The 27,057-nt window shown below is 43.3% G+C and overlaps 1 protein-coding gene across 5 annotated transcripts in view; it reads right to left on the reverse strand.

Annotated features, from left to right (window-relative positions):
* The window catches only part of SNX25 (sorting nexin 25), a 115,299-nt gene that overhangs the window by 50,160 nt on the left and 38,082 nt on the right, over window positions 1-27,057 (reverse strand). For all 5 annotated transcript variants that reach the window (XM_082608472.1, XM_082608471.1, XM_082608473.1 and 2 more), the window contains exon 6: window positions 647-717. In XM_082608472.1, the coding sequence (XP_082464598.1) occupies window positions 647-717 (71 nt within the window). The remainder of the gene's footprint in view (window positions 1-646; window positions 718-27,057) is intronic.

The raw sequence follows: 27,057 nt of genomic DNA on the forward strand, positions 1-27,057 counted from the left end.
TCCCTGGAGTTCCAGTGGTTAAGAACCTGCCTTCCAATGCAAGGGACGCGGGTTCAGTCCCTGGTCGGGGAACTAAGATCCCACGTGCCGAGGGACAACTAAGCCCACGTGCTCTGGAGCCCACGCACCACAAGTAGAGAGAAGCCCGCGTGCCGCAACTAAGACCCAACACAGCCAAATAAATAAATATTTTTTTAAAAAATAATAAATAAAAATATAAAGGAAAAGGTTAAGTAAATTATGAAACATCAACTCACAAAAGTCATTCAAATCACTATCAAGATTAGGTTCCAATATAGAAATATCAATGAATATTAAGATTAAATTTTAATATGAGAAAAAATTATGAAACCATGTTTAGTTTAAAAACAGAACAGAAGCAATATGTACCCACTGACTTTAATATTCTAAAAATTATGACTACAGATGAATAAAGTTTATAAGGGAACACAAAACTACAAACAAAGATTTTTATTAGGATGAAATTACACTTACCTTCTCTTATGTTGTTACACCGTTATTTAAACAAATCTGAAATATCTAAATATATGCTCATACTTGTCAAAGCTCTGACAGGAGAGAGAAGGCTGGAGACAGACCTAGGACCTTTAGTATGTGTACGTGAAGAAAACAAACTGGTTCTTACCCTTGTGCCTCTTCAGCTGGGGGAAGCTGCTAATTGTAGTTGCTTGGATTATTTCCACTACAATTTGATACCTGAGTTTTAAAAAGAGAAAACAAGAAAAGATTGAATAGGAAAAAAGTACTATTTTCAGAGATGCGTTACTGTGCTAATCAACTATAATACTGTGAATCCTGCCCAAGTATCACTAAAACCACCCAACATGGATGAAGTCGTTGGTCCGGGTGCTGGGCCATGCGCTACTCATTTCTGAGACCGGAATGTAAGAGCTGTGAACGTACTTCCCCGACTCCATTCCCTGTACAGACACACTCCCACCTGGCCCCCCGCTGAAGAGGGAAACCTTGAGGTTATGAGCAGCTGCTCCCTCTCCCCGACCCCCAACTCTGCTCTCCTCCCCGCTACCAGTAACCAGAGCCTACTGACTCCACCTCCCAGGCCTGCACTGTCCAATGAAGTGGCCACGAGCCACGTGGGCTACTTAAGTTAAACCACAGTTGTAGTTCCTCAGTTGCACCAGCCGCATTTCAAGTGCTCAGCCACCTCATGGGCCACATGAGGGGACGGTGCAAAGAGAACACTTCCATCACTGCAGAAAGTTCCACTGGATGGTACTGTCCTACACACTTCTCAAAGCTGTCCTCTCCCCTCCAGTCCCACTGTCACCATCTTCGTGATTTCCTGCATTACTCCTCACTTAGAAGAGCATCCCAGACCAACAGATTCAAAGTATCTGCAGTGGGACTCTGGTGCCCACAGTGTCTAAGCTCCCCGGGTCACTCCCGTGCACAGAGAGAGCTGACGGTCACTGGGGCAGAACACCAGGTACACGTACATGTGACTGAGGTCGCCTCTGTGTGAGGAGAAAGAAAAGCTTGTCTTTTTAGTGACAAGTACAACCCTAGAACTGGGGCTATTTTGAGCATATTCAAGTCAGGTGAGTTATGACCCCAAGTTCTTAAGTGCTATTTAATTATTATTAAGTATTGCCCTAACCAAACTTATCTATCCTGAGTGTTTCTCAGCCCTTAATTATGTTGACTGATTAAGAATCTGCCTATAATAAAGCTATTTAACATTAACTCTTTATCTGAACACAAACTTTGCAGCATTCTAAGACTTAATGCTACATTTGGTTGGCTTTCAGAACACAAGATATGTCCTTTTGCTTTTCAACTAAAACCCAGATGACAGACGTGAATTCATCTGTCACAGCTATTCATGGACACCTCACTACTTTACATCTTTTTATTTCTTCACTTGTGCGGTAAGAATATCGATGCCTTCTCTCACCACCTCAGAGACCAGGCTGTCAGGGGCACTGCCGGCGGTCACCTGGAGACTCTGGCAGACTACTGGTTGCCAACACCCTTCCCTCTCTTTTTTTTTTTTTTTTTTTTTTTTTTGCGGTACGCGGGCCTCTCACTGTTGTGGCCTCTCCCGTTGCGGAGCACAGGCTCCGGACGCGCAGGCTCAGCGGCCATGGCTCACGGGCCCAGCCACTCCACGGCATGTGGGATCTTCCCGGACCGGGGCACGAACCCGTGTCCCCGGCATCAGCAGGCGGACTCTCAACCACTGCGCCACGAGGGAAGCCCTTCCCTCTCTTTTTTCCCTGGTAACTGGACCACATTTATGGGGGAAAGCAATGCACCCAGCTCAAAACGCGAACCTTCTCCCTAGCAGTTAGGGACAGCCATCTGATATGGTTCTAGCCTGTGAGATATGAGCAGGACTTGCTGGGAGGGGATTCCAGGAAGGTTCTTTAAAGGGGCAGAGACTCCACGGAAAAGCCCTTTCAGTCTTCTGTCCTTGCCCTTCCTCAAGTTTCCTCCATGGAACAAGGATGCAGCTGGATGAAGGCACAGCAGCCATGAGGATGAAAGCCACGTGGCGACGGGAGAAGACAGGAGGAGTTCAGGTGTCCAGGGACATCACTGAGCCATGATAACAGCCCCAGCCTGTCCATCTCAGGACATCTTGTTATGGAGGAGAATAAATCCCTAACTTGTTTAAGTAACTGTGCGTCGACATGTCTCAGGGCCAAATGCTGTCTGCCTCAGAGACAGCTCTCTGAAGTCTCCATCCATAGAGGAGTTACCTACGGGCTGAATACACACTCAGGCGATGCTCTCCAAAAGGAGGCCTTGCTAGGACATTAATGATCAATAAAGTTGTCTGATGGAACTGCCTTCATTCCTCCATTAATGGTAAAACACAAAAGTAGCTTTTCACGTGACTTTTCCTGCCAGCTATGAACAGATGAGGAAACAGCTTATAAGAAGCATACACAAACCTGGAATCATCAAAGTCAAACACTCCTTAACCAAGTCTTTAATTTAACCTTGGACTTAGGTTCTATAAGCAGAAAGCACCGACTTTTCACTCAACTCCAACACATGTCACCCAACTCCAAACATATGCTTGTTGCAGAAACTTCTACGAAGAAAAGCATGAGAATAATCTGTATGGTCAGCATGCTTTCACTAAATAAACACTTTTTAAATCAGTTTCTAGACACACTGAAATGAACAACACCAATACGGTATCTGCTTTCAGAAAGCTCTGGGGATATATCAGACTAAGGGGAAAACGCTCAGCCTATGATATTTGAAAGACTACATAAAAACAGATTTTAATGACACACGGATTCTAAAATGCAAAATGGCGTGTACACTTAGGATTGCAGATTCGTAAAGATGTGGGTATGTGAACCAGGACTACAACGCAAACCAGAGATAAAAATGAAGGGCACTGTATTAAAATGGTAGAATTATAAGTCATCTTAAAACTGTTCCCAAACTGCTCATCTATCTTAGCCAGTTCAAACAGACTTACCTTCTTCCCTGCACAGGAAGCTTTCCTTACCTCTCCATTTCTGTACCAGCCTCACCATCCTTCTCTCCTTTAGGCCTGCAATCTCATCATCTTAGATATCTGCCCTCCCATAAATAGGAATCTCAAAGTCCTTTGAATCTTTCAATAAGTTCCCTTCCTCCTCTTCCTCTTGTCACCGCCCTATTTCAGGCGTTCTCACCCGTGGGTCAGCTGCATTAGCTAAACGGTCTGTCTCCTTGATGTCAAGCTTTCTATCTCCCACCCAGCCCACTTCGAGCACCCCTGTCAAAACACCTTCCTCCAAGACCACTCTCAGCTCCTCGACCCCCGCTCAACCCCTCCAGGGACCCCCCCCCCAGAGGAGGAAGCCTCCATTCCAGCCTCCCGCTCGCTCTGCACCTTGGCACTGGCCCCCTCACCCGACCCCCACATAAGCCTGGACTGAAGCCACCACCGTTTCCACACTGCTCTCCCCGGCCTGTAGTCACTTTCCAGGCTTTCGCTCATGCTGTTTCCTTCTGAAAACCATCTCCCTTCTTGTCCACCTAATTAGATCTTACGTACGCTATTTCTTCCCTCAAGTCATTCCCAATCCCCCTGATTCACATTAATATTTCTCCTTGCTGAAACCCTAAATTACTTCTGCTCTATAATAGTACCCATTTGGGGCTTCCCTGGTGGTGCAGTGGTTGAGAGTCCGCCTGCCGATGCAGGGGACGCGGGTTCGTGCCCCGGTCCGGGAAGATCCCACATGCCACAGAGTGGCTAGGCCCGTGAGCCATGGCCGCTGAGCCTGCACGTCCGGAGCCTGTGCTCCGCAACGGGAGACGCCACAACAGTGAGAGGCCCGCATACCGCAAAAAAAAAAAAAGAAAAAGAAAAAAAGTACCCATTTACCTACTATTTTATACTGTTATTTTAAAGAGTCACATTTCCACAAAGAATGTTGTGAACGAAGAGAACGGTGTGTCCAGTGTGTTCAGGGCCTCACCCTTCTTTTTAAAATGGTCACACGTCTGAGCCTAAGACAAAGTTGTGGCTTTGTGTATAAAAAAAGATATGCTACCTTTTTTTTCTCTCCAACTAGATCATGAGCCTCTTGGAGATAGGGATTGAGTCTTGGATTCTCCAACCGAACCTAGCTTGGCAGTAAATATTAATGAGTGCTAGGGACAGAATGCTTGTGTCCCCTGCAAAATTCATATGTGAAGCCTAATGCCCAGTGTGATGGTATCTGGAGGCGGGACCTCTGAAAGGTCATTAGGTCTCGAGGGTGGTTCGTGCCCTTACAAAAGAGACCCCCCGCCAGAGAGCTCTCTCCACCGCGTGAGGCCAGAGCAAGAAGACTGCTGTCTATAAACCAGGAAGCGGGCCCTCACCAGAAACCCAAGTTGCCTACCAGCACCTTGATCTTGGACTCCCCAGCCTCCAGAACTAGGAGAAATAACTGTTTGTTGTTTGAGCCTCCCATTCTATGGTATATTTGTGATAGCAGTCTAAACTGACTTATTAATGAGCTACATTAATAAGTGTTAACATCTGTAACACTTAACAGGCACACATAACATTCTGAACAATCTGTTCTTTCGATATTCTTAGCGATTCACACTCTGGGACAAATAAGTCATCAATGGTACTGAAGAAAATACACGCCATCTGAGAAAGAGGTAAAATGTCCAAACAAATCCATAAAATTATAAAGTAATACCACCTAACAGAGTCCTTTCATCAGGTACCAGGTACCTGATTAGATAATTTATAGCATCTCATTTAATCCTCACAAGGTGCTGTAATTAACCCCACATTACAGAGGAAGAGATTAGAGTTCAAGTGTATGAAGAAATCCATACAAGGTCTCACTGCTTTTAAGTACGAGAGCCAAAATTACAACCTAGGGCTTGATTCTGAAGCTCACGTTCTTAACCATTTTCTGGCTGCCCTAAAATTCAATATAGGTTAGTGTTTTATCTTGTCTAAGGCCCTTCAAAGCACATCAGCATGGCCAAGGCCAGACCATCTTTCCAGCCGCACTGCCTTCCACATCCCTCTTGGATACATACCATTTTCTGGCCAAACCAGACCACGTGCAACACCCCAAACACAACGCAGCTCTTTCCTGCCTCCCAGCCTTTGCTCCCCTTCTTCTCCCTCTCATACACAGCCTCCCCCGTCACCCGCTGAAATCCTGTTCACTCCCAAACACCCAGGTCTCATAGATTCCTCTCGGCTACAGGATGAAAGATTTGCTCCTACCCACTTCCTCAGCTGTTCACACTCTGCTTCTGGCCTACCTTGCTTCATACTTAGCTATTTACACCCACAGGGGTCTCCTACACTGAACAAGGAACACCTTGATGGCGGGGAAAGAATCCAAAGATCCGCAAGCAATTCATCTTTACAGATACCAGGCCCTCCTCACACAATGCTCTGCGCACAGGAGGCGTCTGAAGATGATCACTGAATCTGTAGAATTCACTTTCACTCGATACCAAAAGGCAAAGTAGGAAATGAGAGACTTCCTCATTCTCAACAAAACCACACAACACATACGTCCAAATGCTGGCCGTCCTCGACGGCACAGGATTCTTAGTCATCTGGGGGGTATTCGGGGGCAGCCAGCACTCACCTGGCCTTCCTCCTCCAGAGGCGGACGTGGCCTAGCTCGTGCCAAGTGAGGCTCTACAATCAGGAGGACTAATCTTTGTCAACATGCTCTTGAGCAGAAAACCAGAGACTGTTAGTACGTTTTTACAAAATGACATTGTAAACTCAAGTTTTAGGAGGAAGCAGCGAATCAAGAATTCAGCTCTTTTCCAATTCTGGCAAGATCCTCCCCAGAGCACCCCTTGTCTCTGGATAATGAAAATGTCACACAAAGCTAGCTGCCAAATGTCCCTCTGAGTTGCCACCTCACCTCTCTTTAGTTTTATACACTTCGCTAAAGTAACAGATTTGGAACAAGACTGTTTTGATGAACTCTTCCCACCAATGTTAATCTCGCCTGAATGCTACACAGTCCTTCAAAGTAATCACCTTAGAAATCAACATCTTCTACTGTCAAATGTTCAGAACAGCTTTGGGATGCTATCAGAACTGATTTCAAAGTTATTTAGAAGCCAAACCAAAAAACTTCGTCTCGTCATCTCATCAGGCACACCTTTTAAGTGTTACTTTAGAGCTGTCTTGGGTGTGCACATGCTGGAATGTCTTAGGGGAGCCAAAGGCTGGACAAACCCTAGTCTAAGTGTATCGTATGGTAAAATGGTTTAAAATACCGTTTTATATCAAAATTAGCAAGGATCTATTATGGAATAGAATACCATATACATACAAATGTTTAAGAAAAAATCAGGAATTTAAAAATAATGTTTCAGAGTTGCCACAGGCTACTTTGTACTAGGCTAGGAATAATGTTTTCATTAAAGAGACTTCAATTAAAGTGTTTAAGAAATGAAACCATGGTGACTTCCGCTAGCTAAGCTGGAGCTGCTTCCCACATCCACAGCACTATTGACAAGGTCTGCTGGGTTATTTAGGGAGTGGGTCAGAGTAGCTAAGAATGTGAGCTCTGGAACCAGATGGCCTGTGTTCAAATGCTGCTTTCGACACTTACTGTGTCACCCTGGGAAAATTATTCAAGCTTTTTAGAACTGAAGAGTCCTCACCTGCAAAAAGCAGAATAACAGCATTTTTCATAGGGTTGCTATGAAGATTACATGAGAGAACACCTTTAAAATATCTGGAACAGCACCTGCCCTCAGTGAGAGTTGTTTTGTTTTGGTTTTTTTTGCGGTACGCAGGCCTCTCACTGCTGCGGCCTCTCCCGTTGCAGAGCACAGGCTCCGGACGCACCAGCTCCAGACGCACAGGCCCAGTGGCCATGGCCCAGGGCCCCGACGCTCCGCGGCACGTGGGATCTTCCTGGACCGGGGCACGAACCCGTGTCCCCTGCATCGGCAGGCGGACTCCCAACCACTGCGCCACCAGAGAAGCCCCCTCAGTGAGAGTTTAATGACCGTTAACAATTACTGTTCCTTAACACTGCTGCTGGCTCTTCAGATATGTGCTGTTTAGGGAAATGGTATGTGTGTGTGCTTGTAAAATATATATAAAAGCCATTTTAAGTAACCTTACTTTTTTTCCGGACTATAATAGTGTCTCAGCCTGATCAATCGAAGACCACCAGGGTCACGGTAGTCCAACAGCCTCAGGTTTACTGACCCACTGCCATCAGCAAGAGGAACCATGGGACATCTCCCCAGACAAAGAAAAAGATAAAGTACTACTGGATTCTGGGGAAGGGTGGGGTGTGGATGAAATTTAAATGAAGCAGCATTGTGACTGGCTCAAAGCGGGGCTTGTAAAGGGGTCAATTTCAGATGGATATAGGGTCCCATTGCCTTGGAAACTACAAAGTTAAGATAAATGTAGGATGCTGAGTCCAGAAACCCTTTATCTGCAGCTCTGCATCCGGATTAAAATGAGACTGCTTCTCTGTGTCAAAGTGACTGAAATCCTCCAGGCAAGGAGAGGATGTGTCATTCCTACTGATATAATTTCACACAGCAAAGTTTCTGATAGAATTTAGAGAGCAATGCTTCTCAGTGAATAAGAAAGCAGTAGTCACTAAGCGAGAATCATTATGACGTTTTACAGCCACTGAATATGTTTGGAAGAAATATTGTTTCCTGTTAACTTGGTAGCTGGTTTTAGTGTCTGTTATCCCAGCCTGATGAACAGACAGGAAGATTTTACTTTCTCAGTCCGAGCCAATTTTTACTTTCTCTAAAGTAACATATGCTCTTCCAAGAAAATGGGAAAATACACAAAGCACAACATTCAAAGTTAACTACTATTAACATTTGGTATATCTTTATAACCTTTTTTCTATGCAAACACAATTTTTTTTGTTTTATAAGATGGGATTTATGTTAATAAATACTGGCTTAGAGCCTTTTTAATTTATAAATGTATAGTTACTATCTTCCAATATTATTAAATATTCTGATGCAACATCATTGCTACACGGCAATCCATTGTATACATGAGCCAAAGCCTTTAAAACCAAACCCTTATTGTTAGACATTTTAATTATTTCGAGCTTTTCTCTATTTTAAATAAAATTACAAGAAACATTCTTGGAAAAATCTTTCCATGTAATCATGGTTATTTTCTTAAGATAAATTCTTATGAATAATGAATGTATCAAAAAGTGCACACTTTGTATTGGGCTTCCCTGGTGGCGCAGTGGTTGAGAGTCTGCCTGCCGATGCAGGGGACACGGGTTCGTGCCCCGGTCCAGGAAGGTCCCACACGCCACGGAGTGGCTGGGCCCGTGAGCCATGGCTGCTGAGCCTGCACGTCAGGAGCCTGTGCTCCACAACGGGAGAGGCCACAACAGTGAGAGGCCCGCGTACCACAAAAAAAAAAGAAAAAAAAAGTGCACACTTTGTATCACAAAAGTGTATCACAAAATGCACACTTTGTGACCTTTGTTCAGATTATAAAAACTGCAACAGAAAGGGCATAATTTCTGCTTCTACCAGCAGGACATGAAGTTGTCTATCTTCCTACACTCTTGATAACACTAGGTGTTAAATTTTTAATCTTCACCAATATTATGAACAAAGAAAAGTATATCATTTTAGCTTTTATGTCTGAGTACTACTGAGGATAACAACAAGGTCCTGAGCTATCTTTTCAGGAGGCATATTTAATGGTATTAAACAGGAAGTGGCCGGAGCTGTGACACAAGCAGGGGAAACATTTTCAGTTAGGGCTCAGAGGAGTAAGAGGCACTTTCCACTAAAGGGGCTTTTAAACCTGTTTTCCACTTTTCTAGTGTGCAGAGGGCAGCCGATTTCACAGAGAGTCTAAGGCACGTTTCCCAGCCTTTTTCCATTCGTGGCACACATAGCAAGTGACAATATCTGATCAGGACACTGGGGTGACCAGCCATCCCAGGCCCTACCCAGCTACCTCGTGGGCTTAAGAGACCGGTCATCTCTGAACACCCATGCACTGTATTTGAGTTACACCAGCTAGAAAGTTCTGCACCAGCGCAGCCTAAGGAATCCTGAGTGTATGCACACACACACACACACACACACACACACACATATACAGGATTCATGTTATATATACAGAAAATAATCTGGAAATATATATACACCAAGTATTCACAGTTTTTATCTGTCTGCAATAAGTGACTTCCATTTTCTTAATCTTGTTTATATCTTTTAATCTTCCTAAAATAACTACCATATATTCATTTTCTAGTTCCCAGAGCCTACAGAAATTACATGTTACAGAAGTGGCCAAAGCTTTGTCACCACAGGCCAGCTGGTGCCCTTTAGTTAACCTCAAGAAAACCAAAGTTTCCTCTCTGTTGCCTGTATCTAGTTTCTACTTGTGTTCCTCATATTTCTACATCAGCTATTAATATAGTTATAAAGTATTTATGGATGTATGTTTAGCACCACTGCAGTATGTTCCATTCCCAGTCCTTACCTAAAGCATTTTCATTTAGAACGGCTACTCAATATCATCTTCAGTTGCCTAGTTTTATGTTCCATATCTAAAGTGTCCTAATGACTTCTTATACATTTTTTTTTTTTTTTTTTTTTTTTTGCGGTACGCGGGCCTCTCACTGTTGTGGCCTCTCCCGTTGCGGAGCACAGGCTCCGGACGCGCAGGCTCAGCGGCCATGGCTCACGGGCCCAGCCGCTCCGCGGCACGTGGGATCTTCCCGGACCGGGGCACGAACCCACGCCCCCTGCATCGGCAGACGGACTCTCAACCACTGCGCCACCAGGGAAGCCCTTCTTATACGTCTTGAACACAGTTTTCTGAAGGAAGCTGCTGCCGCCTCGGCTCACCCATTAACCCCACTCAAGTCGGGGCCTGAGCGTGTTCTAGCCTGCTCCCGACAGCTGTAACTTTTTCCAGCTCTTACTGGGAGCCTAGATGTCCCGCACGACATGCATCATCTCATTTAATTATCACAGCAACCCTATGAAGTAGGAGCTATTTTCTCCATTTCACAGTTAAAACTGAGGCTCAGAGTGTAAATGACTTGCCTCAGACCATGCACTTTGCAAGCAGTGAAGCCACAGTGCAAACCAGGTCTGTGAAATCCAGGCCTGCCGGACCCTTGAGCCTGTGTTCGTGGCCAGGGTCTGCCTTGGTGCTGGACTGGTCACTACAGGTTGACTTCTGTGCTGCTAATGCTCCTCGGCCTCAGCCTCTAGAACTGCATTTCTGTCAAGCGCTGGGGAATCACAAGACAGAGCATGCATTGCTGCTACTCAGTGCTGGGCTGAAGTCAGCTTGCGAGGCCTAGGCCCGCTCAGGAGAGCTGGCTGTTGCATTTCAGCAATTAAACCCATCGTTATTAAAATTAAATTACAGGGCCTCCCTGGTGGCGCAGTGGTTGAGAGTCCGCCTGCCGATGCAGGGGATACGGGTTCGTGCCCCGGTCTGGGAGGATCCCATATGCCGCGGAGCGGCTGGGCCCGTGAGCCATGGCCGCTGGGCCTGCGCGTCCGGAGCCTGTGCTCCGCAACGGGAGAGGCCACAACAGTGAGAGGCCCGCATACCGCAAAAAGAAAAAAAAAAGAAAAAAAAAAATTAAATTACACAAACCTACCGTTTTTTAAAAGTAAAAGTACTCAAAACTCATCGTTTCCTAATAATTTCATTCATTTTACTATTACCTATGTTCGAGGTTATTTACACCCATTCCACCAGCCTTCACTACCTTTTTTTTTTTTTTTTTTTTTGGCTGCACCAGGTCTTAGGTGCAGCACGTGGGATCTTTGCTGAGGCACGCGGGATCTTTGCTGAGGCACACAGGCTCACAGTTGCGGCATGCAGGCTCACAGTTGAGGCATGCGGGCTCCTTAGTTGAGGCATGCAAAGTCTTAGTTGCAGCATGCAAACTCTTAGTTGCGGCATGCATGTGGGATCTAGTTCCCCGGGCTCTAACCTGGGCCCCCTGCATTGGGAGCATGGAAACTTACCCACTGGACCACAGGGAAGTCTCCAGCCTTCTCTACTTGCGAACCATAAAGTTCTTTTCTGTTGAGGAGGCACTCAGCACAATTTTTGTCTTTGTTTTTTAAAAAAACAAGCAGTACCTACTGACCTCACCCCTCCCTCAACTCTTCATGTTTTAAGTCCAAGAAGCACCATCTCTGGCCTCCCTCCACCTCTCACTCATGCCTCTCCTCTCCTCCCCGGAGAGGAATAAGCTTCTAATCTGATCGCAGAGGAGGAGGAACTGGGCCCGTGAAGCACAGCCCTTCTGTTCCCCTTCCTCTTAAGGGCATGTGTTCTCTGCCTCCAAAGGGCAGCCAGCAAGTCGACTGCACCTACCAGGGAGACGGAAGGAGGGAGCAGCGGGGACAAGGAGAGGGATTCCGACCCAGCAGCGACAGGTGGGAAAGAATGTCTAGTTGTGCAACTCAGTTTTAGAGAGCACACTGCCTGCGTATATAAACCACACTGTCCGGGACCTCCAGTGATAAGAGTGACGCGGTGGTCTTCATTTGCCTTATTTCTCGGCCCTAAGATGGGTCAGACTTCAGGATGGAGAGAGGACCACTGCTACTCATGAGGCCTCCTCAAACCCCAAGATGAGACACTGCATCCCAGTGGGCCATGAGGAACCACCCCGTCTTCACAAAGAAATTAAATCTATTTGTGATCCTCAGTCTCATGATCATAAACAATGACAATAATAGTGTCGTGTAAGCTAACAGTTGGGAATAGGCAGATCCTGGGCCAAGTGCTTTACATAAACTGACTTGTGGTCCTAAAGGTTGTTCAGAAAGCAGGTAACCCTCGACCCACACCTAACACGGCACCAGTGCTGCTCCAAACACAAGCACATAATGAATTCTTTCATCTCAGAGACATCATAAACTTCTTCATACCAAAACTCCCCTTCTCATACCAAATTTTACATTGCTGCCAACACTTAACGGTCTTTCCTCCTAAGTGAAAATAATTTGTGTCTCAGATACATTTAACTCCCACCTCTGTGCCCTCTGCTATTCCTCAGACACTAGCAGCAGTTATATTCTAAAGTCAACGTACTTTTATTTTTCATAAAACTGAAAGATCTTTTAGAACACTTTTCATAGGCAGCCTCACATTTTAGTGTGTTTTTTTAAAACTAGATTTATATTCATTTATTCTTTTCATAAAAATTTGCCAGGCTTCTGTTTTACACTTACGAAGTTCCATCTCCCTGTCCACCCACACAAGCCTTCCTCGGCAGTTCACACGCGCTCAGTGATTTCTTACACGCTGCAGTAGGCTGTCTTAGGTACGCTTGATTTCTTTTTTCTTGCTCCTCTACAATGTAATCCTACTTTACTTCAAGATTCACATTTTCAGAATCACTGTTCAAAACACTGCACATTCAACTAATTTAAATTCTTCCTACACAGAAGCATGCAATTTTAAGAATTTTAATACTTTTAATATTATCCTCATGTGCAAATGCACCTAAACTGATTCAGATTTGAAAATCCACCCCCTTATGACATCTAAAGAAAAAATACTAAGCAACCCCCCAGCAATCCATTGCTAGTCATGATCTCTTAAGTTAATCCATTCATTATGCCCACTTTAGAATGGTAAAACTGAAAAGCACCACACCAATCTCAGAATGTGCCACATAAAAGGTTCCCCTTCTCTTCTCCAAACTAAATAATCCTTAATCCCTTTAATTTTAAACCTTTCGTTCCTTATTAGAATTTCCTATCTATTTTTAGATTCTCCACATTGCTCTTTTTTTTTAATTAATTTATTTATTTTATATTCATTTTTGGCTGTGTTGGGTCTTCGTTTCTGTGCGAGGGCTTTCTCCAGTTGCGGTGAGCGGGGGCCACTCTTCATCGCGGTGCACAGGCCTCTCCCTGTCACGGCCTCTCCCGTTGAGGAGCACAGGCTCCAGACATGCAGGCTCAGTAATTGTGGCACACGGGCCTAGCCGCTCCGCGGCATGTGGGATCTTCCCGGACTGGGGCATGAACTCATGTCCCCTGCATTGGCAGGCGGATTCTGAACCACTGCACCACCAGGGAAGCCCCACATTGCTCTTTAAATGAGGGTCAGAAGTAAACAAATACAGAACTGAAAAATCTAATAAAGACTTGGGCTGGTGGTAAATGAGATTATGGCAGTGAGAGGCTGCTCTGATTTTCTTTCTTACTACTTGTTTCTCTGGCAGTCTGTCACTGCCTTAATAAAAGATGATGGTACTTCTGATGGTATTGTTCCCCACACAAGGATTAGTGCCTGCAAAGGCTCACGAACAGCAGAGAGTTATCTCCACAGTTGCAGAAAATCCCATAAGGCTGGGGCCCTGTGTCACTGCTGTTCTCTGCCCACCTGGCTAGCAAGTTACCCAGCTTTACATATGGGGTGTGAAGTCAGACAGACCTGAATTCAAATCCCAGCTCTGTTACTTGGTAGCTTTGTAATCCGGGGCAAGTTGCTTCCCTCTCCTCATCCAAATAATGAGAATCACAGTACCTACTTCACATGGTGGTTATAACAATCAGATGATGATTATGAAGAACCTAGCACTGTGCTTGACACATATTAGATACTCAACAAATGGGAGCTTAAAAACAAAGAAAGTTTTCCTTTCTTGAGCATTTGCTTGGCATCTCTTTAACCCTGGCAAATGCCCAGTCCAGGGAAGCAGCCATTTCTCCAATGCCTGTGTGGGAAGCAGTGCTATCCTGCCTCACTATAACTACAAAACATGAAGTACTGTAGCAAAAACAGCTATTTGCCTCTTCCATACCCATTCTTTTTCCTTCCTCAGTAATAGAATCCTCCATTTTTAATGAAGCCTAAGGGTGCCCAGAATGAGACTACTTGCTTTTTCTCAATTGTTTCGACCAATGAAATATAAACAAAAATGTCATGTAGCAGCTTCCAGAAATATCCTTAAAAGACAAGCAGTACAGGACCTTTGCCACCATGTTCCCCTGCCTCCATCCCACTTCCTGGGATTCAGATATGACGGAGGGCATCCTAGAGAACATCCTGAACCAGGAAGACTCCGGAACACAGGATGGCGGAGCAGTGAGCTAGGGGGAGCCTGGGTCCTTGAGGAAGGCAGGGCCCCGTACCAGCCCTGGACTGGGTACTGCAGACTTCCCTTAAGCAAGGAGGAAGAAAAACCCTCTGTACTTTGACAAGGCATCATTATTTTGTGGGTTTTCTATAATTTTCAGCTGAATCTAATCCTAACTAATATAAGTACAGTACCTCCAAACTGTTCACGGGGTTAAACCTGTGGCTCTTAAGAAAGGACAATTTTGTCCCCCAGAGGACATCTGGCGACGTCCAGAGACATTTCTGGTTGACGCAGCAGTGCGGGTGCTACTGGCATTCAGTGGGTAGAGGCGCTAGGGATGCTGCTTACATTCCGCAGTTAACAGAACAACTCCCACAACAGAGGGCTATCAAGCCCCACATGTCAGTTTTGCCAAGGCTGAGAAACCTCGGGTTCAACACATCTCTTAGGAAGGTCAGCGATAAAATGCCCTCTGTTCATTACAATAATCATGGCAGAAGAATGAGCCGTCCTGATTAGTCAGTATTCTCCTCAACAGAGTTACCATATATCTCAAACAGTAATCAACAGTTTTCAAAGAATCAGAATATAATGAATCACATGACACGACATCTAGCCGAGACTTCAGACTGGCAGCATGTGAAAGCACATTACGTTTAAAAGAGATTCTCAGTGTATGAATTGCATTTTATAATCACCTGGGGAACTGATGCCCAAGATCCACTCTAGACCAGTTACATAAAAGTTCCTGGGGGTGAAGCCTAGGCATCTGTATCTTCCATGGAGGACCAAGTAATCTTCATCAGGGTACTTTTCACAAATGCGCTGAAGAATTACAGAATGCAGGCAGCCCTGGATGTGCCAGATTCCTGGACCACGGTCTGCCTACTTCTTTACAAGAGGTTCCTTGGGGCAAAACCTTTCACTGCTCCTTTCCTTAACATTCACTTTGACTGCTGCTTTATCTTCAAAATAAAGGAACACACAGTCCTTTCTCTAGTATGGCTGTGACGTGGAGTTTCACAAATGGATGCACCTGGACTCTGAACACTGCTCTGCCTTCCTTGACGGTGGCCATCACCCACCCCCCACCAGCCACACCAGGTGGGAATCTATTCATCTGCCCTTTAACATCATGCATCAACATGACACTCAGATTTCTGGCTCCTCTTTTGTTAGCAGAGTTGACCACTGCTCCTACTAGAAGACCCAGAAAATTCAAAATATTAAACCAGTCTAGCTCCCATATCCTCATTTTGACATCTTGGATGCTAGAAAAGGAAGTACCTCAAAGGGACAGCAGGATATCAAACTGTAATGTTTTAAAGCCTGGTTGATTCTAACATACAGACAGGGTTAAAAACCACTAACTTACGCCATCTGGAGTTGAGTGTCCTGTGAGGAGCTTCAGCGCACGTCCCGAGCTGAGGTGTCGGCTCAGCCGTTTCCCGAGGAACTCTGGTCTGAAGGGCCGGGGGCAAGGCCTCTGCACGGGGCCCGCTATGAGCAAGTGAAATAGACTAAGCACAAAGGGAAAAAAGGTGGAAGGGCTAGGCCTGAAGTGAGACTGCCAGGTTTATGTCTTTTCCAGAGGAAATGTGGATCCTCTAGAAACAGGAGGTGTGAAGAGAGAGGACCTTCAAGATGGCGGAGGAGTAAGACGTGGAGATCACCTTCCTCCCCACAAATACATCAGAAATACATCTGCATGTGGAACAACTCCGACAGGACACCTACTGAACGCTGGCAGAAGACCTCAGACTTCGCAAAAGCCATGTGGCTGACAGGGTCTTGGTGCTCCGGCCGGATATCAGGCCTGAGCCTCTGAGGTGGGAGAGCCAAGTTGAGGACTTTGGACCAGCAGAGACCTCCCGGTCAAATGTAATATAAATCGGTGAGAGCTCTCCCAGAGATTTCCGTCTTAACGCTAAGACCCAGCTCCACTCAACAATCAGCAAGTTCCAGTACTGGACACCCCATGCCAAACAACCAGAAAGACAGGAACCCAACCCCACCCATGAGCAGAGAGGCTGCCTAAAATCATAATAAGTTCACAGACATCCCAAAACACACCACCAGATGTGGTCCGGCCCACCAGAAAGACAAGATCCAGCCTCACCACCAGAACACAGGCACCAGTCCCCTACACCAGGAAGCCTACACAACCCACTGAACCAACCTTACCCTCTGGGGGCAGACACCAAAAACAACGGGAACTACAAACCTGCAACCTGCAAACAGAGACCCCAAACACAGTAAGTTAAGCAAAATGAGAAGACAGAGAAATACACACCAGATGAAGGAGCAAGGTAAAAACCTACCAGACCAAAGAAATGGACAGGAAATAGGCAGTCTACCTGAAAAAAAATTCAGAGTAATGATAGTAAAGATGATCCAATATCTTGGAAATAAAATGGAGAAAATACAAGAAATGTTTAACAAGGACCTAGAAGAACTAAAGAGCAAACAAACAATGATGAACAACACAATAAATGAAATTAAAACTTCTCTAAAAGGAATCAATGGCAGAGTAACTGAGGCAGAAGAACGGATAAGTGACCTGGAAGATAAAACAGTGGAAATAACTGCCACAGAGCAGAATAAAGAAAAAAGAATGAAAAGAATTGAGGACAGTCTCAGAGACCTCTGGAACAACATTAAATGCACCAACATTCAAATTACAAGGGTCTCAGAAGAAGAAGAGAAACAGAAAGGGACTGAGAAAATATTTGAAGAGATTATAATTGAAAACTTCCCTAATATGGGAAAGGAAATAGTCAACTCCAGGAAGCACAGAGAGTCCCATAAAGGATAAATCCAAGGAGAAACACACCAAGACACATATTAATCAAGCTATCAAATATTAAATACAAAGAAAAAATACTGAAAGCAGCAAGGGAAAAGCAACAAATAACATACAAGGGAATCCCCATAAGGTTAACAGCTGATCTTTCAGCAGAAACTCTGCAAGCCAGAAGGGACTGGCAGGACATATTTAAAGTGATGAAAGGGAAAAACCTACAACCAAGATTACTCTACCCAGCAAGGCTCTCATTCAGAATTGATGGAGAAATTAAAACCTTTACAGACAAGCAAAAGCTAAGAGAACTCAGCACCACCAAACCAGCTCTACGACAAATGCTTAAAGGAAGTTCTCTAAGTGGGAAACATGAGAAGAAAAGGACCTACAAAAACAAACCCAAAACAATTTAAAAATGGTAACAGGAACATACATATCGATAATTACCTTAAATGTAAATGGATTAAATGCTCTAACCAAAAAACATAGACTGGCTGAATGGATACAAAAACAAGACCCATATATATGCTGTCTACAAGAGACCCACTTCAGACCTAGGGACACATACAGACTGAAAGTGAGGGGAGGGAAAAAGATATTCCATGAAAATGGAAATCAAAAGAAAGCTGGAGTAGCAATTCTCATATCAGACAAAATAGACTTTAAAATAAAGACTATTATCAGAGACAAAGAAGGACACTACATAATGATCAAGGGATCAATCCAAGAAGAAGATATAACAATTGTAAATATTTATGCACCCAACATAGGAGCACCTCAATACATAAGGCAAATGCTAGCAGCCATAAAAGGGGAAATCAACAGTAACACAATAATAGTAGGGGACTTTAACACCCCACTTTCACCAATGGACAGATCAACCAAAATGAAAATAAATAAGGAAACACAAGCTTTAAATGACACATTAAACAAGGTGGACTAAATTGATATTTATAGGACATTCCATCCAAAAACAACAGAATACAATTTCTTCTCAAATGCTCATGGAACATTCTCCAGGATAGATCATATCCTGGGTCACAAATCAAGTCTTGGTAAATTTAAGAAAATTGAAATTGTATCAAGTATCTTTTCCGACCACAATGCTATGAGACTAGATATCAATTACAGGGAAAAAATCTGTAAAAAATACAAATACATGGAGGCTAAACAACACACTACTCAGTAACCAAGAGGTCACTGAAGAAATCAAAGAGGAAATCAAAAAATACCTAGAAACAAATGACAATGAAAATACCTAGAAACAAATGACAATGAAAACACAACGACCCAAAACCTGCAGCAAAAGCAGTTCTAAGAGGGAAGTTTACAGCAATACAATCCTACCTCAAGAAACAAGAAACAAGAAACATCTCAAATAAACAACCTAACCTTACACCTAAAGCAATTAAAGAAAGAACAAAAAACCCCAAAGTTAGCAGAAGGAAAGAAATCATAAACATCAGATCAGAAATAAATGAAAAAGAAATGAAGGAAACAATAGCAAAGATCAATAAAACTAAAAGTTCGTTCTTTGAGAAGATAAACAAAATTGATAAACCACTAGCCAGACTCATCCAGAAAATAAGGGAGCAGGCTTCCCTGGTGGCGCAGTGGTTGAGAGTCCGCCTGCCAATGCAGGGGACACAGGTTTGTGCCCTGGTCCGGGAGGATCCCACATGCCACGGAGCGGCTGGGCCCGTGAGCCATGGCTGCTGAGCCTGAGCGTCCAGAGCCTGTGCTCCACAATGGGAGAGGCCACAGCAGTGAGAGGCCCGCGTACCACAAAAAAAAAGAAAATATAAGGGAGAAGACTCAAGTCAACAGAATTAGAAATGAAAAAGGTGAAGTAACAATTGACACTGCAGAAATACAAAGGATCATGAGAGATTAATACAAGCAACTATATGCCAATAAAATGGACAACCTGGAAGAAATGGACAAATTCTTAGAAAAGCAGAACCTTCTGAGACTGAACCAGGAAGAAATAGAAAATATAAATAGACCAATCACAAGCACTGAAATTCAAACTGTGACTAAAAATCTTCCAACAAACAAAAGTCCAGGACCAGATGGCTTCACAGGCGAATTCAATCAAACATTTACAGACGAGCTAACACCTATCCTTCTCAAACTCTTCCAAAATATAGCAGAGGGAGGAACACTCCCAAACTCATTCTACAAGGCCACCATTACCCTGATACCAAAACCAGACAAAGATATCACAAAAAAAGAAAACTAGAGGCCAATATCACTGATGAACATAAATGCAAAAATCCTCAACAAAATACTAGCAAACAGAATCCAACAGCACATTAAAAGGATCATACACCATGATCAAGTGGGGTTTATCCCAGGAATGCAAGGATTCTTCAATATACGCAAATCAATCAATGTGATACACCATACTAACAAACTGAAGGAGAAAAACCATATGATCATCTCAACAGATGCAGAAAAAGCTTTTGACAAAATTCAACACCCATTTATTATAAAAACCCTGCAGAAAGTAGGCATAGAGGGAACTTTCCTCAACATAATAAAGGCCATATATATGACAAACCCACAGCCAACATTGTTCTCAATGGTGAAAAACTGAAACCATTTCCACTAAGATCAGGAACAAGACAAGGCTGCCCACTCTCACCACTCTTATTCAACATAGTTTTCCAAGTTTTAGCCACAGCAATCAGAGAAGAAAAAGAAATGAAAGGAACCCAAATTGGAAAAGAAGGAGAAAAACTGTCACTGTTTGCAGATGACATGATACTATACAGAGAATCCAAAAGATGCTACCAGAAAACTATTAGAGCTAATCAATGAATTTGGTAAACTAGCAGGATACAAAATTAATGCACAGAAATCTCTTGCATTCCTATACACTAATGATGAAAAATCTGAAAGAGAAATTAAGGAAACACTCCTATTTACCACTGCAAGAAAAAGAATAAAATACCTAGGAATAAACCTACAAGTGGAGACAGAAGACCTGTATGCAGAAAACTACAAGAAACTGATGAAAGAAATTAAAGATGATACAAACAGATGGAGAGATATACCATGTTCTTGGATTGGAAAAATCAACATTATGAAAACAACTATACTACCCAAAGCAACCTACAGATTCAGTGTAATCCCTATCAAACTACCAATGGCATTTTTCACAAAACTAGAACAAAAAATTTCACAATTTGTATGGCAACACAAAAGACCCCGAATAGCTAAACCAATCCTGAGAGAGAAAAACGAAGTTGAGGGATCAGGCTTCCTGACTTCAGACTACACTACAAAGCAACAGTAATCAAGACAGTATGGTACTGGCACAAACAAAGAAATATAGATCAATGGAACAGGACAGAAAGCCCAGAGATAAACCCACGCACATGGTCACCTCATCTTTGATAAAGGAGGCAAGAATATACAGTGGAGAAAAGACAGCCTCTTCAATAAGTGGTGCTGGGAAAACTGGACAGCTACATGTAAAAGAATGAAATTAGAACACTCCCTAACACCATACACCAAAATAAACTCAAAATGGATTAAAGACCTAAATGTAAGGCTAGACACTGTAAAACTCTTAGAGGAAAACATAGGCAAAACACTCTATGACATAAATCACAGCAAGATCCTTTTTGACCCACCTCTTAGAGAAATGGAAATAAAAATAAAAATAAACAAATGGGACCTAATGAAACTTAAAATCTTTTGCACAGCAAAGGAAACCATAAACAAGACGAAAAGACAACCCTCAGAATGCGAGGAAATATTTGCAAACGAAGCAACTGACAAAGAATTAATCTCCAAAATATACAAGCAGCTCATGCAGCTCAATATCAAAAAACAAACAACCCAATTCAAAAATGAGAAGACCTAAATCAACATTTCTCCAAAGAAGATGTACAGATTGCCAACAAACCCATGAAGGGATGCTCAACATCATCAATCATTAGAGAAATGCAAATCAAAACTACAATGAGGTATCAGCTCACGCCGGTCAGAATGGCCATCAACAAAAAATCTACAAACAGGGCTTCCCTGGGAGCGCAGTGGTTAAGAATCCGCCTGCCAACTGGGGACACAGGTCCGAGCCGGTCAGAATGGCCATCATCAAAAAATCTACAAACAATAAATGCTGGAGAGGGTGTGGAAAAAAGGGAACACTCTTGCACTGCTGGTGGGAATGTGAATTGGTACAGCCACTATGGAGAACGGTATGGAGGTTCCTTAAAAAACTACAAATAGAACTACCATATGACCCAGCAATCCCACTACTGGGCATATACCCTGAGAAAACCATAATTCAAAAAGAGTCATGTACCAAAATGTTCATAGCAGCCCTATTTACAATAGCCCGGAGATGGAAACAACCTAAGTGTCCATCATCGGATGAATGGGTAAAGAAGATGTGGCACATATATACAATGGAATATTACTCAGCCATAAAAAGAAATGAAATTGAGCTATTTGTAATGAGGTGGATGGACCTAGAGTCTGTCATACAGAGTGAAGTAAGTCAGAAAGAGAAAGACAAATACTGTATGCTGACACATATATATGGAATTTAAGAAAAAAAAATGTCATGAAGAACATACGGGTAAGACAGGAATAAAGGGAGGGGGAAGGGTAAGCTGTGACAAAGTGAAAGAGCGGCATGGACATATATACACTGCCAAATGTAAGGTGGATGGCTAGTGGGAAGGAGCCGCATGGCACAGGGAGATCAGCTCGGTGCTTTGTGACTGCCTGGAGGGGTGGGATAGGGAGGGTGGGAGGGAGACGCAAAAGGGAGGGGATGTGGGAACATATGTATATGTATAACTGATTAAATTTGTTATAAAGCAAAAAATTAAAAAAAAAAAAACTACAATGAGGTATCAGCTCACGCTGGTCAGAATGGCCATCAACAAAAAAATCTACAAACAGGGCTTCCCTGGGAGCGCAGTGGTTAAGAATCCGCCTGCCAACTGGGGACACAGGTTCGAGCCCTAGTCCGGGAAGATCCCACGTGCCACGGCAGCAACAAAGCCCATATGCCACAACTACTGAGCCTGCTCTCTAGAGCCTGTGAGCCACAACTCCTGAGCCCACATGCCACAACTACTGAAGCCCGCGCACCTAGGGCCCGTGCTCCACAACAAAAGAAGCCACCGCAATGAGAAGCCCAGGCACCGTAACGAAGAGTGGCCCCTGCTCACTGCAACCAGAGAAAAGCCCGCGTGCAGCAATGAAGACCCAACGCAGCCAGAAATAAATAAATAAATAAATAAATAAATTTTAATTTTAAAAAAATCTACAAATAATAAATGCTGGAGAGGGTGTGCAGAAAAGGGAACCCTCCTACACTGTTGTTAGGAATGTAAATTGATACAGTCACTATGGAGAACAGTATGGAGGTTCCTTAAAAAAACAAAAATAGAACTACCATATGACACAGCAATCCCACTACTGGACATATACCCTCAGAAAACCGTAATTCAAAAAGACACATACACCCCAATGTTCATTGCTGCACTATTTACTATAGCCAGGTCATGGAAGCAACCTAAATGCCCATCGACAGACAAATGGATAAAGAAGACGTGGCACATATATACAATGGAATGTTACCCTGCCATAAAAAGAAACGAAATTGAGTTATTTGTAGTGAGGTGGATGGACCTAGAATCTGTCATACAGAGTGAAGTAAGTCAGAAAGAGCAAAACAAATACCGTACGCTAACACATATATATGGAACCTAAAAAAAAAATGGTTCTGAAGAACCTAGGGGCAGGATAGGTATCAAGACGCAGATGTAGAGAATGGACTTGAGGACATGGGGAGGGGGAGGGGTCAGCTGGGACGAAGTGAGAGAGTGGCATCGACATATATACACTACCAAATGTAAAATAGATAGCTAGTGGGAAGCAGCCGCATAGCACAGGGAGATCAGCTCGGTGCTTTGTGACCACCTAGAGGGGTGGGATAGGGAGGGTGGGAGGGAGACGCAAGAGGGAGGGGATACGGGGATATAAGTATACGTATAGCTGATTCACTTTGTTATACAGCACAAACTAACACAGCAATGTGAAACAGTTATACTCCAATAAAGGTGTTAAAACAAAAACCCCACTAACAGTATACCTGAAGGACATATTTCTAGCTTTATAGTCCTACTGTGAAAAGATCTCATGCTCGCTCAGAGAAAACAATTACTGCAGAATTACAAATAGCACCTTTAAGGGTTTGTTGTTGTTGTTTGTTTATTTTTAATGCACTCCAGCCTGGCAGAGCTGAATGACTATTTCCTTTAGAAAACATTCATCTAACTCCCAAATATGTATAAAATAAAAGTGAATGGTTTCACTTAGTCTAAATAAGATGCACTCCCTGGCTTATGCAGCCTACCCCAAAATTTTACTGAGAGCAGTTTGAAGATAATGACCTAAAACCCTAATAAAGTCAGAGGGCAGAGGACTCTAACTGTACCAGAAAAAGGACAGAACAGTTGAAACTATGACTGAAGGAAGCAGCTCCATTCATGCTATGTGGCTGATAGGCCTCATCAACGTGGGTTTTAGACAGAAGTCTGATAAAAAGCAATGCTGCCTGTCAATACGAGTGAGCAGAACTGACCCTTAAATAGAGGGCAATTTTTTTTAATCAGGTGAACAGTAAGTAGCCAAGTAACAAGATTATTTATGCAGCAGCACCTACTCTTTGAGCAAAAAGATCAATCTCTGCCATCACAGAGTTGTTCCTGGCAGCCTCTCTAGTGCAAGAAGCAGGGAGTAAAAATTAGTCCTCAGATCTGTGCCTCAGATACAATGAATAGGGACAACCGCCCCAAGGACAAAAGATATACCAGTGCCATATGAAAGAGAACTACCTAAACTGTCACAATAAAGCAATGCCCAAGGAACTGCCTCGTAGTCACAGATCCAGGAAAGATGCCCCAGGACAATGCACTATTTACACAAGTATACAGAGAGCAACTCTGGATGTGTGTATCTATCATTGACAAAAATGCCTTTGACAAAAATGCCTTTCACAGTATTTTCTCCTAAGGTTCTTTGCCAAGCTTGTTGAGGAAGACTATACATTCTTCAGGATTACGATCCCAGAGCTGATGTTGCCAGGCGCATTTGACTCTTTGAAGAAGTTCATGCCCCTCGTTACAAGAGAATTTTGCAGCCTGTCTAAAGGAAGTTATCAACATACTTCCCAAGATTTACATGAGGAACTGAAAGCTTATAAAGGGATGGAGGTCAGAAGAATAGGTCGTCACATGCACTTAATTAAATCTGAGAATGGATTCTTTGTGCTTCTAACAGACAAGGCACTTTAAGAGTTTGTCTAATCACCAAAGTACCTGCAAGTGTTCTCCCCATTGAAACCTAAAGTAAGGTGTTTCTAACAGTAGGGTGGAGGACACAAAAGAGAAGACAATATGTGGAAAAGGAATAATGCACTAAACGAACACCCCTTCCTGGTGTCTGTACTCCAAAACTCCCTGTTGGTGGCAGGTATTTAGAGTGAGGGGAGGTGGTGAGAGGAAGAGGTTAGGAACCTGCAACACTTTATTTTAGTCTCATTTATCAGCAGTCACTCATAGTACTGCTGAAGATGCTCAATGATCATTCAAAAGGCATTCTTCAAAGTGCAACAACCTAAATGTTCCACTAACTGATAAATGGATAAACAAAATGTGGTATATTCATACAGTGGAATGGTATTCAGCCAAAAAAATGGAGTACTGATATATACGGCAACATGGATGAACCTCGAAAACATTATGCCGAGTGAAAGAAGCCAGACACAAAAGGACACATATTGTATGATTCCATTTACATGAAATGTCCAGAATAGGCAAATCTACTGAGGCAGAAAGCACATGAGTGGTTCCCAAAGGCTGGCGGGGAGGAGAAGAATGGGAAATGATATAAGGTTTCTTTTTAGGGTGATGAAACTAGTCTGGAATTAGTGGGTATGGTTGCACGGCCTCTGAATACACTAAAAACCACGGAACTGTCCACTTTAAAATTGTGAATTCTACGGTATGCGACTTATATGTCAATTTTTGAAAAAGCCACTCTTTAGTTCAGCTTGTCTACTGCCCCTTAAGTCTCCCAGCGCTCAACAGAGGGCCTGCTTCCTGGGACCCCCAGTGGGCTACCCTTCAGTGTGATCAAGAGGAAGTGATGTCAAAAAAGATTTAAGTGCTTATACTGGTTTTGTTCCATCACATACGAGAGGGAAAGGGGAAAATGATTACGCAGCAGTTCCAGTGTAATCTTCTGCCACACGGTGAGGGCAATCCATAACACTCCGACTGTGACAAAAGCAGGCTGTCCAATCATCCTGGGACAGTAGATACCATGCTTCTGTTCTTCTAAAAGGCAGTTCTTGCTGAGCTACTTCTTTACCTCCTCGATGACAAACTGCCAACATTAAGACATTCATAGTATTTCAAATAGTCTGGAGACTTTCGCTGGTACATTTTAAAGAAGATAAACCATTAATTCTTACCAAGATCCACTCATAATAGAGGAACTGTGCTCAGATACAAAATGACAGATGGTGCTAGAGTACCAACAGCTGATCATTCAAAATAATGAGTTCTGATCAAAAGATGTCTTTTGGCGCCTTTCTGTTACACCATTAACTATGCCACCATGTGTGCAGTGCTGGAATCTTTTGTTTGGTTCAGAAAATAGAACACTCATGCTACAAGTCTGGAAGAAGAATGAATACGGCTTCACTTAAGTATCTGCCACTACTGATTCTAGATTGTTATCTTAAACTTCCTTGGAGTTTTCAAATGGTCCATGTCTGACCTCATTGTGGAGAGACTGTATGGCAGAGGAAAATGCTCAGGAATTCAATACACCCACAATTTATCAACGTGAGGTATCACCTGCTCATAAACCGTCTTAGGAGGAAATTGTAACTCCATGGAGCGTGGTCATCACATTACCTCGGTCACATCACACACAGCACATCTGGGAACGATATTATAAAAGCACCAGGGAGAGGAATATTAGAGTATAAGTTTGAACAGCGTCTCTAGAACCAGATCTTGGTGTGTGTGTGTTGTTGTGTTGAGAATTTTAAGGCGACGAGGAGGCAACAAGGGTGTCTGACATTGTGGGCTCTTTCACTTTCTGTGGAATGACACTTCAAAAGGAGTCAGAGGAAGCCACAGTAAGGATGATCTTTGAGCAGATGTGACCTGTAAGCCTCAGGTACCAAACTTGGAATACTGGCTCTTGGGTTCTCTGTCAGCTCAAGCGTCACAATTATGAAAAAGGAATTTCTAGATTCAGACATAAATAATCACAAATCTATAATAAATAAGTACCATAGAGCCTATTCAAGATTATGAATGGAAAGAGAAACATGATTGAAATCTTCAGAGACTATATCTCACAAGAATTAAATTACTTGTAAACAAAGTCATACAATCGAACCCATCATTATACATTTGTGGGACCTAGATTAAGATACAGCACAGTTTACGAGAACACAGAGGCATCCACAGTGTGTACTTCTTAGAGGGTGTATTATTCAGATTAGAAAATGTAGCAGCATAACTCACTTTAATGTTGACCCTGGTTCAGGGGCAAATGGGGCAAGTCCAAAGCCCTCAAACAGTGCAAAGACCCAATTTCAGCCAATATTTTACTTTTCCATCAGAG

This window comes from Mesoplodon mirus, assembly GCF_964341445.2.
Source record: "Mesoplodon mirus genome assembly, chromosome: 20".
In the NCBI taxonomy this organism is placed as follows: Eukaryota; Metazoa; Chordata; class Mammalia; order Artiodactyla; family Ziphiidae; genus Mesoplodon; species Mesoplodon mirus.